The 17,645-nt window shown below is 44.3% G+C and overlaps 1 protein-coding gene across 4 annotated transcripts in view; it reads right to left on the bottom strand.

The window, feature by feature from the left end:
- Positions 1-17,645, bottom strand: part of PRDM16 (PR/SET domain 16) — a 295,903-nt gene that overhangs the window by 175,649 nt on the left and 102,609 nt on the right. For 3 of the 4 annotated variants that reach the window (XM_039727795.1, XM_039727797.1, XM_039727796.1), the window contains exon 2: positions 10,285-10,634. The exons of the other annotated variant lie outside the window; for it this stretch is intronic. In XM_039727795.1, coding sequence (XP_039583729.1) covers positions 10,285-10,634 — 350 coding nt within the window. The remainder of the gene's footprint in view (positions 1-10,284; positions 10,635-17,645) is intronic. 4 annotated transcript variants of the gene reach the window in all.

Genomic DNA, 17,645 nt, shown 5'->3' with positions numbered 1-17,645 from the left:
AAACAATCTGTCCCGCTTGAAGCATCTGCATTTTGCCTCCACAACTCTCCAGAAAGGCACCATCTCCATCTCCCTGCCATGCTGCTGAAATTCATTTTGGAGATGGTAAAACCACTCAGGAATAGCAAAAGATCCTTCACTTCTGAATGTGGGAGTGTCCCTAAATCAAGGTTTGGGACAATGGTTCAGAATGGCTGCCCTTACTTTTGGTTTCAGCATGAAAACTTGGTGCAAGTTACCAACATTTTGGTTCGTTGAATTGTGAAGCTAAAAAAGGGATTAAACACAACCGCCAAAAAAAGATTGTATCAAATCTGAAAATTCTACACCTTCCATATTACTGGCTAAAGTCTGCAAAGGCACCAAACTGGGGTAGGACACAGGAGAGAGAAAGGAACCACAGCCTGAATTTTCACCCAAAGGCCTAAATGAAATCACAAGTCTTGCAAAGGTTTAGAGAAATCTGGATACTTCTGTGATGTTCACAAGGCACTGAATTGGGGAGGTTATTGCTTAGAAAGGAAAATATCAATTATTGCAGTAGTATTTAATGGTATGTATGGTCCCATAGGCCAAAATGCCAGGCTGGTCCAGTGAATTCCTTAAAATACCTAAAAATTAGATATACTGTTTTATTATATAGGTACATGATTTTATACTGTACAAGTACAACTCCTTAAAATACCTTAAAACTTTAAAATCATCCCAAAACGTTGATCTTTTATCTGCACCCATTTCTAAACACCCTGTGGTTGATGTTCAGCATCACCTGAGTGCAACACCCATTTCTCAAGCTGGTCCCACAGCACATTTTCACTTACTGCTGCCACTCGCCCACCTGCAGCACCTTCCTTGCCTTCCAGCAAAATTTTTGGAAACACTTGGGATGTTTGGAAACATTCCAAAACGTTCTGATACACCAAAAATCCAAATAAAATGCTGGAGGTGCAAGCGCTGCTTGTTTTAGATGGGGATGTTTCTGCTCCCTGGCTGGGCCCTGCAGTTCTACCAGGACACAAGGCACCAGCACAGTCCCAGCAACAACCAAAATCTCTGGGGTTGCACCAAATTCTCCCCCTGTAAAAAGTTTTATTTACTCCAAGGAATGAAACACAATGAGCCAAGTTTGATGGATAAGGATTTCCCCCATTCAGCTGAGCAGGCTGTGATTTAACAGTAAAGTTTCCAAGTTGTTAAATAACATTTTTTTTTCATTACATAAAAGATGAAGGAATCTAAAAGGTGTAAGCAGGAAAGGAGAATCAGATGTTTTATGGTGTTTAGGGGTGGAATTATCCAGTCCCACGAAAGCTGCTGGGAAATTCACCCCAACTACAGCTGTCAACTCTCTCCTCCTTCAAAAGACAAATATTTATTCCCCTCCTCACAGCAATTCCTTTAGACTGTGGCTGTTGTCAGCTACAGGAGAATCATGGCTTTGCTGTTGGGATCTTTGACATTTGTCAAGTTCACTTCGAAAAATTTCCCCTCTTGCGGCGTTAAAATCACACTCACAAGAAAAGTTTTGCTGCTCTGCTGCACCAAAACACTTTGGATGTAGCCCAGTTTTTAAAACTTGCTCTGAACCAATAAATTTGATTTAAATTTGCTTTATTAACAGTTCTGAAGGAGCTGAGCCTGTCCCCTTTCCCTGCTCTGCTTGAGGACAGACACAGACCCTTGCAAAGGACTGGGGACACTGCTCAGTCCTGCTACCCTCTGACAAAAGGTTTATCCAGCTCCTCACATCACTCTTCTTTTCCAAACATTTGGCTGTGGTGGCTCCCCCCCTCCTCTTCCCTTCCCCTTGCTCCAAGTTTAAGGCAGTTCAGCACTTACGGTCATTTACAGCTTACATCCCAGCAAATCCAGAAGGTGTCTGATGAAAAAGAGGGACTAGCCAAGCATCTTAATCCCCCTGTTCATTCATGCTCTCTGTAATGTTCTTTCAGGCCTCTGCTGAGAGACTAGGCTGAAATGAAGGCTGATAAATTAGTCTGGAGGGAAACAAGGCAGATTCTGCTTGTAAAAGGTCATTCCAACTTTGTTCTGGGTGAGGGTTTATCTTGACTGCAGCTGCGACAGACAATGGCCGGGGCCTAAACGGCAGAAATCCAACTCTGCTCACGAAATTACTGTGCTGATAAGGGAGAATGGGCTTCAGGGAGATCTAAATGGGAAAAGGGAGGTGGGGGACAAGGGTGAGCTGTAGGTATTTTTGAACAGGATGGAGCAGGGATGGCACAATGAGATGTACGATTAAAGCAGGGCGCTGTCCCAGAGGGAAGGAGCACACGGCTGCCTGGGCACAGCCAAAGGAGGAAAAAGCTCTTTGTGCTGAGGGAAAGGTCTCAGTGCTACACAGGTATGGAGGGGCTGAACCTGGAGCAGACAGGTTGTAGAACACACCAGGCACAGAGGTGGCCTTAAGAGCTGTGTTAGCAAGTGAAGAACCAAGTCCACTTATGTCCCTCTCCTAGAAAAAAGCCATAGACCCAATTCTTCATTTCCATGAATCCCATGGAAATTGGATCCATCCCTAAATACAACAAAATTCCCTGGCATTTCCAGAGCCAAACAAGTGCCAAAATGTGTGAAGTCCTAAATCCCAACCAAAGTTATCCTTGCTACATTTAACAGCTCTCCAGATCTGTGGTGCTGCTCTGTATTTGCCATGGGAAGAGGAGGATGGTGCCAAATTATGCAGAAAATGTGATTTTTCCATTCTTGAAAAGTGATTAACACAACATTTTACTTGGGAAAATTCGCTGTTGGTATTTCTTGCATTGCACAGATTGAGGTAAAGCAATGGAATTTAGAACTTTGAGACTTTAGGGTTGACCAGGAGCTCAGGTGGGGTTTACTGAAGGGTTTGATGACCCTGAGCACATCCCTGAACCTCACCCTGGAGCCCTCAGTACCCCAATCCCATACAAAAATCTCTGAGCAGTGAGCAGCATGAGGCTGATTCCCAAAAAACCTCCTGAGTGCCTGGCACCAGCAGCCTGCAAACCCCAAAATGAGTTATTTTGCATTGCTCCCACCTTCCCAAACTGCCTCTGAGAGAGTCCCCAGGGTGCTCCTCCTTCAGAGCCCATGTATATTTATGGTTTCCCTTATTGATCATCTCCTTTACAGAATCCCACTGTGTTCCAGGCTCCAGCAGCCAGGCTTTGCTGGGAGAGGACAAAACCCAGGTTGGGTTTCTCTGTAGGTTAAAATTCCAGAGGAAGAATCAGTGCCCTGACTTCTGCAGGGCTTTTGATAGTGAAAAAGAAGCTATTTTTCAAACCACTGTGGTCACCACTGAGCCGTTCATGGGATTTTTCTTTTTCTTTCTCCTTTTTGAACGTGTGGCTGATAAAATATTGCTTCAGGAGCTGGTATTCAGGGATGGCTCTCAAAGACGAAAGGAAAATATTTATTTCCTTTTTCTGCTTGTGAATCAGAATGTTCTATTTAAAGCAAGTGCCCTCTGCCGGATTGCTCATGAGTTATTACCCCTTATGGAAATAAAGGAGAAATATCAGGAGGTATTCTTAGTCATTCCCTTCCCCTGTCTCTTCTTTCTTTCCCTTAATTCCTTATATACCCATGTTTTAGCCAATGCCTAAGATAGAGCAACTTATCTTGGCATTCTTGGCCCTAAAAAAGGCTTTACTCTCTTAACCCTGGCACTGAAGCATTTGGGGAAATGTCAAAAAACAGGACAAATTTCAGTCGTTTCACTTGGATGCCATAAGGTGCATTCGTCACTTTTATCCAGAAATTATTAAATTAAACCCCCCCAAAAGGTGGAGCTGTAGAAAATGAGGCTTGTCCTGTGATTCCATCAGCTTTTCCTCTCAATCCCAAGCCAGTCCTTGTTCCTCCTGGCATGGTTTTAATTCCAATCATAGGAAACAGCCCAACAATTGCCAGCACCTGGATCTGACCCTTCCTCTTCCTCGTGGTGTCCCCTGACACCAGAACAAAGCCCAGATCCTGCAGGGAAAATAAAAATGTTGATGTTCTCCCAGAGCTGCTCCTTGGGAAGGAGATGGGGCTGAGCATGTACAAAGCTGAGCAACCTCCTCAGCCCAAAAATCTCACTTAAAAATTTAAATATTTAAAATAATTAAAATGAATAGAATAAAAATTAAATCTTTAAAATATTTAGAGGTCATGGACTTATTTTTGTTCCTTGAGGTTAATTTTTTTTTCACTTAAGCTCTGAGTTTTGGTCCAAAGCAAAAGTTGTTCTGCAGTTTTATATTCACATGTATAAAAATTCTAACTCTTAGCAACAATTGAGGGCAGTCCCAAGGTGCTCTGGCATTCTGTTTTCTTAATGAACCCTCAGAATTCCTATTTCCCAGACCTGCCAAGCTGGAAACCCTCTGAAAATGAAAGATTCTGTGGGTTCATGAAGAGAGCATCCCCAGTTAGGATTTTATATACATGCATATAAAACTGCAGAGAAACTTGATTTGGACCAAGACTAAGAGCTTAAGTGAAAAAAAAATAATCTCAAGGAAGAAAAATAAGTCCTTGACCTCTAAATATTGTAAACATTTAGTTTTTATTCTATTAATCTTAATTATTTTAAATATTTAAAATTTTTAATGAGATTTTTGGGCTAGAGGAGCTTGCTCAGCTTCCATGCTCAGTTCCATCCCTTTCCCAAGGAGCAGCCCTGGGAGAGCATCAACATTGCATGGGAGATGTTGAATTGCACAGAATCCCTCAGCAATTTTTCCCTGCAAGAGCAGGATGAGGGTTGGAAAAGAACAATTCGGGAGGGAATTCCCCGAGGGAGAGAAGCTGCTGCAGTAACATCATTCCCCAGGCCAAGGGAAAGGCAGAGGAGGGGAAAATGAATGAATCAGGGCAGGAAAAGGAGCAGGAAATGTCATCACATCCTCCCAGGTGAGAGCCCAAGAGACACGAGGAGCCTTGGGGATTTCTTTGCTCATTTAAAGGGCTCACTCCCCTTTCAGCATCTCTGGCTAAGGCAGGATGGGCAAGAACTCGCTGCTTCAGCTGGATCAGCTTTTAAAGGGAAATGAAGGAATCCCTGGGTGATCTGGGCTGGGAAACATGACAAAATCATCACAGTTCATGCAGTGCTCAAAAGCCTATTTTTAATATTTTAATATTTTAATTTTAAAATATTTTTTAATTTTAAATTTTTTTTAATATTAAATATTAAAAATGTTAATATTTATTACATTCAATAAAATGCAGTATAATTCTCCTCCCAGCATTTAAGGCCACTCATATAAAGTAAATTTCCCTCGGCACTTGGAAGTATTTCTAAAAAGCAAAGAAAATAAAAAAGACCCCCTGCTAAAAATTTAAATTTTGGAGGAATTGGGAGGTTGGGCTGCAGTGAGTCAGTGACACTTTAAAGGGTGTTCAAAACCCAGCAGTTTTTTCTGGCCCAGATGTGAAGCCAGAACTCTGCTGCATCCTCAGCTGCTGGCTCCTATTTTTTATTTGTCTTCTATGGGACAGGCTCTACCTCACCCCCCAGGTAGGAAATGAAAGCATTTATTTATTTATTTATTTATTTTTCCTGTGTAAAGGAGCAGCCTGGCTCTAACACTTCAGTGAGAGAAGCCTTTGTGCTTCAGCAAATAACCTCTCTTAAAATATAAATTAAAATATAAATTAAAACAAACTGCATTTATTGGTGGTGTTTACCCTGTGAAGCAAACTGAGCTAAAATCACGACTCCCATAATCCAGGTGCTAAATCTCCCCCCAAGATGAGATTCCCATTCTTCTCTCAATTAGGAAAATTAACAGCGCCGTGATAAATACCATTATTTACCCAAAGCTGACGGAAATCATTATGTAATTATTTTATTTTCATTTTCCTCGGCTCCCAGAGGCCATAAAGCACAAAAATGCCATGATTTATTCAGGGTGCTGGCAGTGCTGTGCTCGGTGTCAGCGGGCAGGAGGGCAATGGGAGCAGGAGAAATGCAATCAGGTCACACTCAATAATCACAGGGCTTTTAGGTGGGGTCTTTCAAGGCACACACACAAAAAAAAAAAAAAAAAGGTGAAATGACACCATCAGCACAGCAGTGTCAGGGAATGAGGGAAAGCACCCAACAGGTCCTGCACTGAATCATCCCTGGGAGGGGCTGGGGGCCAGGGTTGACACATCTTATTTATTTTTATGAGATGAGAGTGAATCACTCGCTGCCATCCCATGTCCAAAAAAGCCCTTGAGTGATAGGTGTGGTTTAAATCAAGGAATATTTTTTTTTAAAACATATCCCACAAAGCAAAGCAGGAGGCCAGATATGAGGCTGTGCTGCAGATAAGGCAGGACACGTGTTCAAGCCATCAGCACCCAGCCCTCCTCTCTGCCTGAAAGGAAAAACGCCAATAATAAAGATAATTATGCAGCTTTTTTCAAGGTATGGCAGATAAAACACAGCATTCTGCATTCCCATGGATGTTTGGGCTATTAATGAGTGACGCTGGAAGTTTCAGCAAGTAACACCAAGTTACACCTGTGAGGAGTTCAGATGGAAACAAACACAAACTCAATTTCCTGAAGATTTTGATATACAAGTCACTGCCCATTTTCATTTTCACAAATCTTTCCTTGCTGGAGTTTGAAAAGAGAAAGCTTTTTCTGCAGTGGTAATCCTTGGGCAGAAGAGAAAGATCCAATCTCACATCAAAGCCCTCAACAGCACCTTCTCCAAGCCCCAAAATGTAATTAGATTTTTCTTTTTTTTAATGCAGAAATCAGAAGGAACAGACATTAATTATGAAGCACGTCCTGTATGCCAACAAAATTTTTTCAAGCAAAACTGAGATGGTGCTGAGGAATGACCACTTTGCAGCCAATTCCACTTCCAGTGATCTCCCTCCCAGTTTAGTCAAAGCCTGACACTAAATTTCCTGTGGTGAAAGGCGAGAACTTCTCGTGCCAAAGGCAGAAGCACTGCTCAAATTAAGGAGCTGATGACTCCTAAAAACAAACAAACAAACACAAAGGCCAGGTTTTCAGAGTTTGGGGAGCGAGGTGTGCAAAAAATTGGGATTATCAAGACTATAAACTACAGGAAATGAATTGAGAAATATGAATAGAGAAGAGGTTGGGTGTGAAGAACAGGCATCGTTCCTGAAATAAATGTCTAATATGAGAGACAGTTCAAATGGAATATGTTCTAATTGGCCATAACAAGGAGTTTTGTGGAAGTCTTACACCAGCATTCAACCCACAAGTCACTGCATGACAAAACTCCATATTCCAGAGAAATACTGACCAAAAAACCAATGTTAAACTGCAGAAGGAACATTCCTGGTGATCCTACAAATCTCAGATTTGTTGAGTTTATCACCACGGAAAGAAACAGCACATTGAAGCAAAAGCCAACAAGTTACTGGGTGAGAAAAAACTCCTCCCCTTTCCTTTTTTTCCAGTCATTGCCCATTTCTTGCCTGCTCAGTTTTAGGAGCAGAGGATGCAAACACATCCCAAGTTCCCAATTTCCCAATTTGCCATCAGGTAGAGCTGCCTAGAACATCCCAAATCCCCATTTCCCAATTTGCCATCAGGTAGAGTTGCCTAGAACATCCCAAGTTCCTAATTTGCCATCAGGTAGAGCTGCCTGGACATCCCAAGTTCCCAATTTCCCAATTTGCCATCAGGTAGAGCTGCCTAGAACATCCCAAATTCCCATTTCCCAATCTGCCATCAGGTAGAGCTGCCTAGAACATTCCAAGTTCCCAATTCCCAATTTGCCACCAGGTAGAGCTGCCTAGAACATCCCAAGTTCCCATTTCCTAATTTGCCGTCAGGTAGAGCTGCCTAGAACATTCCAAGTTCCCAATTCCCAATTTGCCACCAGGTAGAGCTGCCTGGAATATTTCAGGGCTTTCCCAACCTTCTACCCCAAGGGAAGAGCTCAGACAACAGCACCCAGCAGATAGAACTTATTCAATGAATTCCTGGCCAGCACGTGAAGGGATTCATGGATGTTGCTCCCAAATGAAATTCTGGAGGCCCTTTCTGGAAACAGAGCCCTGAAATGTCCTTAAATGCTCTGGAGAATGGGAAAATTCAAGAGGTGTCTGTGAGGACAAGCAGAGAGTGTTGGGGTGGGTCTGGGGACACCTGAGGGAGGACAAAGCCCTTCCTTTGAGGTGTGAAATGTCCCTGCCACGGCAGGGGACAAAGGAGTGCCGCTGGAACAGGAGAAGTGCCCAGAGAGGGAAAGTTTGCTCAATTACACTACAAAAACAAACAGTATCACAAAGTCAACGGGAATTGATAAACGCAGCTCCTATCAGAGCAGTGGGGATGTGAGGAACCTTTCTGAAAATCATGAGTGTAAATAGCAACTTTTATCAGAATTATGAAATGCAAGGACAATGTTTTGCCAAGGTCAGAGAAAAAAAAGGTTTCCACCACTCAATTTCTGCCAGCCCATGAGGATTGCACTTTGTTCCTAAAAATCAGCCTTTAAACAAAATAGCAAACAAAAATATACATTGAAACAACAAATGCCACCTATCAATAACTGGGTCAAAATAAAGAGGATTCATCTTTCACATTGCAGCCTACAAATAATTAATCTGGCATAGTCCTAGAGGAAAATTATCCTTATTTTCAGAGGCACCTGGAAGTGATCAATACCTTCCTTAGGAATCTCGAGCTTCTCACACCTACAGCCCCCCTTGAACCAGACCATGTATTGCCAGTGAAATAAAAGGGATTTTCCCCCCCAAAACCCTCACTTTTTGAGGCTCATACGCTACTACCAATCAAATATTCTGCAATGATATTCACAATAGAAGCCAACACCAGGAATGTCATTGGAGGGGAGAGAGGGGATCAAAACTCAGCTGAATTACCCTCTTTTCCGTGCACTAGGATGGAAGGAAAAGGAAACTCTCCACTCAGTCATTCAACCAAACTCTGATTTTAGCTCTTCAGACACTTCCTACTGCAGAACAACAAAACACAATTGAGTTTTCTTGTTAAAACAGGAGCTTTTTGCTGTTTCCTGCACTTCAGACACATTGAAAAAGTAAAACAAAACAAAAATATTTGGACCTGCTTCTCTGGGCCTCACTGGGTCTCACTGCTCACTGATTTTTGACTTCACAATCAGGAGTGCAAATATAATCAGAGAAAATTAAAACTGTTAATGCTTCAGCCTGGCCTTTCTGACCTCTAAGAAAAGAGGGTTCTGTCACTGCACTGGTGCTTTCTCCACTGGTGCCTGGGAAAACCTTACAGTTCCAGCCCCCAGCTGCTTCCCACCCTGTAAATCCTCCAGGATTTTGTGAACCAGTTCACCCCAGTAGTGGCTGATGGAGAAAATGGGGCAAGAGACTGGTTCATCCAGGGAAAAATGAGGGAAAATTCAGCCCCACTTATTGGGATAGGCTTCACCTATGCTACAGCAAAATCCTGCCAGGAAACCTCTCTTCCCCCACTGCCCCAGACACAGCCTCTTCCCCAGGACAAGAGCCAGCAGCTCCCATGGCAGCAGGGGATGGATTGTTGGGATGGGCACTGGGGGAGAGAGAAGGAATTATCTATTGGATAATGGCCACTGGGATAGGACTGTGAGCACAGAGCAGAAATCCCAGGACACACTTCACTGTTAATGAATATTCCAGGATAATTATGGATCTAGATATTCTCTAATCAAGACTGTAAGAGCAGAAGAGGCCAAGATGATTTCTGAGACAAGCTCAGAAAAACAGGGAGAAGGATAAGATGGGAGATGTGGGACAGAGCTTTTTTCCTGCTGAAGGCTGGTTTTTGTTCAGTTCTCGGGGAAAAATGACTTTCACATTTCTCCATCTTTGCTGCAGCACAAGAACTCGAGAACATGGGGGCTGTTAATGGGTACATGCTATTTTTCCCTGCCCAGTTATTAATGCCTGCACTGCTGACACGGGCTGGGAGTCAAAGGTAACACCCCAACCACCAAACATGATGCGATTAATCCCATTCCCTCCACGCGACAACTCCCGAACACAATTTGGAAATGACAAGCACTTGATGAAGTGACCCGACATCATTCAAAAGCAGACTTCCAAAACGGTGCTCGAGCAGTTTTTGTGGCCCAAGAAGCGAACTTAAAAGGGATTTCTGCTGATTTTTAAATCCTTCAGGTAACGGGGGGGGGGAGTTACTCAGGGAAACACGGCATCAGCAAAGTCACCACCTCCATCCCCAGGCCAGCAGGCCTCAGTCCAGCTCCAGGAACACTTGGCAGAGAAGACAAAGGAATGTGGTGGCCACATTCCACACGCTTACCTCCCATCCAAAGTTTGTTTCCTTTAATGTGCTCCTCTGTACTGCCATATAGGGTCCAAATCTTTCCCCAACTTCAATCTTCTTTTTGGCCCAAATCCCTAGCCCTGCCCCTGGGATCGAAGATTCTCTGAGTTCAAAATCTGGTGGGATTGGAATGTCATCAGGAATGTAGACGGGAGCTTCATAGGGTGAGCCCTCCTTGGGAGTGAAGTCCTCACTGGTGGGGAAGGGTGACGGAGGTCCCACAGGGATGGGGGACATTATACTGTCCTCAGTTTCCTCCTCTGCGCTTTCTCCAGCAAGGAGATCGGGGTCGGTCTCGTACATATTATTTACAATCTCGCTGTCACCTAAAAGGGGAAACAGCAGAACAAAACACACTGAGATACTCACGTGAACATTGGTTAGTCTCTGCCTGGGGCAAAGTTTGGCTAAGCCGAGCTGGCACGTTTCTAAAAGGATAAAAACCTCCCTCGAGGAGCTCAGGTGGAGCTGAGGTAAGGGCACTGATCACCATGGGGTGCTGCAGAAGGGTGGGGGGAGGCTCACTGCAGCCTGTGGGTTCTGTGGGATCAGGGGTCCTCTGCTGTTTGCACTTCAGTTTTGGAAAGAAGGGGGAAAAAACACAGAAGGGGTGGTTGAGGTTGTCTTCAGCCACTTCTTGCTTTAACTGGCTCAGTGTATTTTGTAAAAGGGGTATAAAAAATTTAAAAAACAGAAATAAATTAGGGTAAAATCCAAGTTTGGCAAGAAGTGTTTGCCTGGTGTTTGGGGTTCCTGCTCAGTGTGTCCCACACCAGCAGCTGTGGCTGTAAGCTCAGCCATGCACCCCTGCAGGTGTAACAGAGCATCACTGCCTTGTAATCACTGAATCTTGGACTGGTTCAGCTTGGAAGGGACCTGAAAACCATCCAGTTCCACCCCCTGCCATGGCAGGGACACCTTCCACTAGCCCAGGGTGCTCCAAGCTCTGTCCAAGCTGGCCTTGGACACTTCCAGGGATCACATCTTCTCTGGGCACCCTGTGCCAGGGCCTCACCACCCTCCCAGGAAAGAATTCCTTGCTAATCTCTAATCCAGCCCTATTCTCGGTCAGTTTGAAGCCAATTCCCCCTTGCCCTCAAATGAAAACCCTGGACACACAGAAGGCAACAAAGTTTGGGGATTTTTCCAAGGGGAATCAATTTCTAAGCAAGGCCATTCATGTAACGAAAACTGAGCTTTCTCATCCAAAAAGCAAAAAACCGTGGTGGTGGGGGAGTAAAACATGAAAGAGGGAAAAGAAAAACACAATTTCTCACCCAACAGAAGTAGCCGGAGTATTTTGGGAGCAGATTTGCCCTGTCTCCACGAGCCACGAGGCAGCAGGGGCTGTGCTCAGCAGCTCCCACCACGATAAGAAACCCAACAACCGCCGCTTTGTGGGCACAGCTAATGCCTGGCCACTGATGTCACCAGGGGGGAGCAGCACCCCACCAAAATGACACTTTTCACTGCCTCCCAGCTAGGCACCATCAGGGAAGAATAGCTGGAAAAGCACGGCTCGACTTGAGGTATTTATAATTCATCTCTTTGCTAACCTCAGAATGCACCTTCTGTCTGCAAGGCACATCTCCCCCTCTATTTCTTTTTTTTTTTTTTATGCCTAATAAAGATTTTCCGGAGTTCATGCCTAAGAAACCTGGTGGCAGACTCGACTAAAGAGGAGGATTTTGATTCCTCTGCCAACATTTTTTTTTTGCTGCAGCTTTTGGAGGAGAACAGGGAGCTGCCTGCTGCAGCTGACATGGGTTTCCTCTGCTAGAAAGTGCAGCCCTCCCTACTCAAACATGTCACCAGAACCAAGCTTTCATGAACATGAGATACTCCATCATCCTGAAAATATTTGTGGTTGCAGTAAATGTTTTCTCACCCAGTATTAGCAAGTCAAATTATTTTCTGCTCTATGATTAGCCTCTTTTGCACTTAAGGAACAGGAATTCCAACTGAGTTGAAGAGCAAAACTGGGTTTATTGGAGCACAACCTGTGAAAATTTCCAGAGGATACAAGTAAAGTATAAACCTTACTACTAAATGTGGTTAATTTAATTTATTCTATAGGACAAGCAGGGCAGTTCTGATTAAATTTTAATTAACAGTGAAGCTGGTCCTTTTTGTGACTGACCTCATACTTCAAGAGGAATCATCAAAAGATAGGTAAATGTGTTTTTTCAGTTGTTAAATGACCAGAGACTGGCAAGAGGCACGAAATGACAATGAAACAACAATTTCAGCTCACGATAGGTCTGATACCAGAGATTCCAGGTGGCATCTGTGGGAGCTGAATCCCAGCCAGGCAGGTGTGGGAACGTTGGGTTCCTCAGCACAACCCAGTGCTGAGTTCAACAAATTGTACCCAGCATTGATTAACAGCCAGGGAAAATCCAAACCTGGAACTTTTTTTGTGCACTACCAGGTGGATTTCACAGAATCCCAGAATCACTGAGGCTGGAAAAGACCTCCAGGGTCATCAAGTGCAAGCTGTGACTGATGCCACCTTGTCACCAGCCCAGGGCACTGAGTGCCACCTCCAGGCATTCCTTGGACACCTCCAGGGATGGTGACACCAGCACATCCCTGGGCAGCCCCTGTCAAGGCCTGAGCACCCTTTCCATGGGGAAATTCCTCCTGATTTCCAGCCTGAGCCTTCCCTAGCCCAGCCTGAGGCTGCTCCTGTCCCTGACCCCTGGAGCAGAGCCCGACCAGGGGCTGTCCCCTCCTCTCAGGGAACTGTGGAGAAAAAGGTCCCCCCTGAGTCTCCTTTTCTCCAGGCTGAGCCCCACAGGAGAGGGAGCTGATCTTCTCCACAGTTGTGTTTATTCCAGGGATTTGGGACAAATCCAACAGCTGGGGTTCAGTTTTGATTATTCCACAGAATTTTCTAGATTGCTCCCGCTGAACCCCTTCTGCCCTGCAGGGCTCCTCTCAGCTTCACCCCAAATATTCCACAACTGGTTAAGTTAAAAAAACACATTCAAAAAAAAGAAAAAAAAAAGCAGAGAACATCTCGTTTTCCAGGAAGAACAGCTCTCCTGAGCTCCATCCCAACTCAGCCGGGGGCGTGGAGAGCCAGACGTGGCCACTCCGTGGTGACAACAGTGACAACCACTCCGTCCCACATCTGCCCCTCTGGAATGTCTGCCTGGGTGAAAAGCAGCACAGAAATACAACTTGACCTTATTGTTATTGTCATGAAACTAAAATTAGTCCCTGAAAGCTCCCCGGCGAAACGACGCGATAAAAAGGCTCATTGAAAGGTTGTTTCCACAGATAATCAGATATGGGCAGACGCTGAAAATCTGTGTGACACCAATGAGGGGCTGGCAACAATGAGAGGGATGGTTTAGTGGTGGTGAGAGACCTCATGAATAATCTATTTAGCAGCTGTAATGAAAGCAAAAGCAAGGCTGGTGTTAAAGGAAATGGTGGTAGGGGAAATAATGCGTTAGGTTTTGGGGTGGGTTTGTTGTGTTTGGGGTTTAATGTGTTTATTATTATTTTTATTATCATTATTGTCATTATTCCTGGTTTAATTATTGTTGTTGTTGTTAGATATCTGATTCTGCTGTGGAAATACCCAATTATCTAAAATGACAGAGCGTTTTTTACACTCACAGATTGCAAAGAGCTTCTTTGACTTCTTCACTGGGAACGTTTAAAGAACATCCCAAGAATTAATTGCAGTGCCTGATCACCAGAACAATCTTGAGTTTCACTGGCCTGGATAATTCAACATTTGTGTGAAACCCAGTTATTTTTATTTTCTAAGCAAGGAGGAGAATGCCAGGCACCCCCTGAACTCACACTTTGCCTCAGAACCTGGAGCCTCAGGCCCAAAGGAAATATCCAAGCAGAAAAGTCGAAAATACAAATATTCACAGAGAACTTTGACTTTGTAGCTAAGAATGGAACCACACAGGCACAGACCAACAGGTGCTTTTTCCTTAGGGATTAACTGGGTGTTGGAAGGGTTTTTACATCATTATCCAAACTTTGCAGCTCATTTGTAGCTGTGAGTATTAAAACCTCAGTACTGTCTGGAACTGCTTGTTAAGTGGTAATAATAATAATAATAATAATAAATAATAATATTATCAGGGAAATATTCATTAGGCCGGGGATTTGTTTCCATTTTCTGGCTCTACAGAAAGAGCAGTGGGGTGATCTCAAACATCTTTTCCAGCCCAAAGAAGGGCATCACCACCACCTTTACAGGTCCTTGGATGTCCTGAGGTTCCTGCACTGTAATGTCCCTTTAGAAACATTCCCCAGGGAAGAAAACAAACCAATCAAACCAAACCAAATCAAACAATTCCTGATATAATGGCTGGTGAGGAGGCAGGTAAAATTTGAGCACTTTGAGGAATATCTTGAGGGGCACTGAGCAGCCTGGTCTAGTGGGAGCTGCTCATGGCAGTGGGGTTGGAACTGGATCATTTTTAAGGTCACTCCAACCCAAGGAATTCCCTGATTCCATGATTCTTTATTTCGCACCTCCAGTGAACAAAATCACCTTCATTTCTAACTCTGAGGTGATTCTGTCACCATTTCTATGGACTCAGGACAAAAATAAAGTCATTTTTCTAACTCCTTTGTAGGCCAGAAGAGCTGGATCAGATGATCAAAACCCAGCCCTGCCCAACCAAGAAGGAAATATTCCCATTAATGATGTGCTTAGCTACTGCTGACAGGGTTCATCACCTCAGGGTGTTGTGCTGCTCATCTCACCTCAATTTAGGTGAATCCTGAGGAATATCTGCCCTCCATCCTGCCTTAATCTATTAGGAATTCTGCAGGAGCCTGGCTGCCCATCCCTCTGTGCCCTGCACAGGGCAGCAGCTGACAGCAGGCACAGCCCAGAGCTTGGCAGACACCACCCTAAATCACAAAGGACCTTGGAAAGCCCAAGGAGAACCCACCCCAAAGTGCCTCCAGCACAGAATGATCCCAGTGGTCAGATTGCCACCTGATGGCCACAGCTGAAATACAATAGGAAATCCCAAATCCAGGCCCTGCTCTGCTGCATCTGCCTGGCAGGACCAGCCCAAAAATCCAGCCCAAAAATCCAGCTTTTCCTCTAGGTGGTGGGAACTGTTGGTTTCAGTCAGCTCTGGGAGTCTCTAAGTCCTTTAAATCCCACATGAAATGAGAAGAAATGAGAATTCTCCCTAAACTTTCACCCTCCTCATGGATTCACACCTTCCTTCCCAGCCTTTTCTCCCTGCTGGGTGCAAACCTGAAGCTGCAGCCCGGGAAATGTCTGGATTCCCAGGGAGATCTCACTTCTGGGTGCTACAGACACCAGGCACATTTTCCTTAGTCTTGTGTGATGAAAGAAATGCACCTTTGTGGGTTGGATTGTGCAACACCTTCGCTGGAAGTTGGTGTGAAATACTTCTGCCAGAAAATATACAAATTAGTGACAAAATGTCATGAGAGGAATTATTCCTCTTCCATTAAGGATAGGCTGAAGCATTAAATGCTTCAAGGTCATAAAAAATGGCTTTTCCCTCATCCATGGACAATATTAATGAGAATTATGTAAGGAAAGGACAACAAGCAATCAGTTGCTTAAGATTCTCAAGCCCAGCACCCAATTTCTTCATCCCATTCATTACAAGAACCTTTCTCCTCCACCTCCATCCAAGCTGAACTGGGATCTACAATGTTTGCTGGTGGATACTGATCTGAAATCAACATATCCAGCACCCAAACCAGAGCCTGGCCCTGAGGAACCCCCTGAGAGCAGATTCTCAGACTGCAGAGGATGCTCTGACAGCTGTCCCATCACCTCTGAGTGCTGCCAGAGCCAGAGGAAATTCTGCTTTAAATGACCATTGGGAAATATCTTTTTTTTTTCTCTTTTGTTCACTCACAAAACCCCTTCATTTTCACCGAATTTACAGTTGAAATAAGGTTTGGGCAATAAATATCCAGGCAGGGAAGTGGCCAAGAGTGGGAAGTGGTTTTGCCCCCGTGCCACGGTGCCAAGGGAATGTCACAGGGGCTGTTTCTCCCTTTGAGAAATGGGGCTGCTCACACAAACCTTTTCTTAATTTTTCACTTCATTTGGCACTTCTGCTACAACTTGCTGTGGTTTTGCCAACTTTTCTGAGCATATCTAGAGATACCCAGCTTGGAATTCTAGTATTCATCCCTTTGGATTCCTCTTGAATCTTGGGCCTTTAACTTGACACTGACACAGCAAGCACCTCAGATTATTTCTCAGTGGAATAATGCTTTTTCTTCCTTAGATCAATCATATCCAGAGCTTCTCACAGCTCCCTGACACCTGAAAAACCCAAAAATGCTACAAGTAAAGGGAATTAGGGACAATCAAAATGGTTATGGGTGAGATCTGGTCTTTGCTATTCGCTGTTCAAGCTGGAATGGTGGCACAGTTGTGACAGGACGAGTCACAGGTCACAGCTTTGTCCAGCTCACAAGTTAAATTCCACTAAATAGGTGTGCATGGAAAATTCAGACCCTGCCAACCTGAAATTGTTGGGTACTCAGTCAGATCTGAGCTGATCCCACAACAAGCCCAGCTCCAGAAAAACTGGAGCAAAACCCAAACTCCACTCTCAGCTTGTTTCCCTTAAAACACAAATGTGGGAAATGGATTTATAGAAAAATTTAATAGAAATATTTCTATTTGTTTTAATATAAATATTTCTATTTCTCTTCCACACTACAAAGCACAGAATTTTGGGAATGCTCAAGAAGCAGGAAGGTGCTGATGGGGTAAACAGGATTCTGGAGGTGAGTGCTCAGGAACCCACCCCTGAGGGACCCAGCTGCTCCAAACTCTGCTGGCCAAGCTCCCTGTACCCCAGTGACAGCCCCAAACACTCACATTTGCCAGGCCACACATGGAAATTTTTATTTATAGCTGCCATCGAAATGAAATCTGGAGGAGCCACAAGTTTTAGCACATCCCTGTGTAAGATTCCAGACAGGAACAAGCTCTGAGCATTCCCAGCACAGGAACCTGCCCCAGGTACTGCTGAATCTGGCTCTGCTGCCCAAATCTTTGCAGCTGGAGTTTAAGGACAAAATACAGGGAATTTCCTTGTGTCTGCCTGATGCAGAACTGCTGCAGAACACATTAAAAACCCAATTTTCTGCTGAAGAATACTCAGAACTGCAGAGAGACGGTGAGGGGTGAGGCAGGAGGCAGAGACAGGACAAGAAAAAGGAAGAAGGACTCCCATAAAAATTAAACCCTTGGAAAGGCAGCCCCATTCTCGTGCTTACTTTTTGTGTTCATTTTTCAAGTTTCACATTTATGCCCTGGTTTGTCTTAGCTGGAACTGCACCTC

Source organism: Passer montanus, unplaced genomic scaffold, assembly GCF_014805655.1.
Source record: "Passer montanus isolate IOZ18808 unplaced genomic scaffold, ASM1480565v1 scaffold62, whole genome shotgun sequence".
NCBI lineage: Eukaryota > Metazoa > Chordata > Aves > Passeriformes > Passeridae > Passer > Passer montanus.
This window is presented reverse-complemented; position numbering and strand designations above follow the sequence as displayed.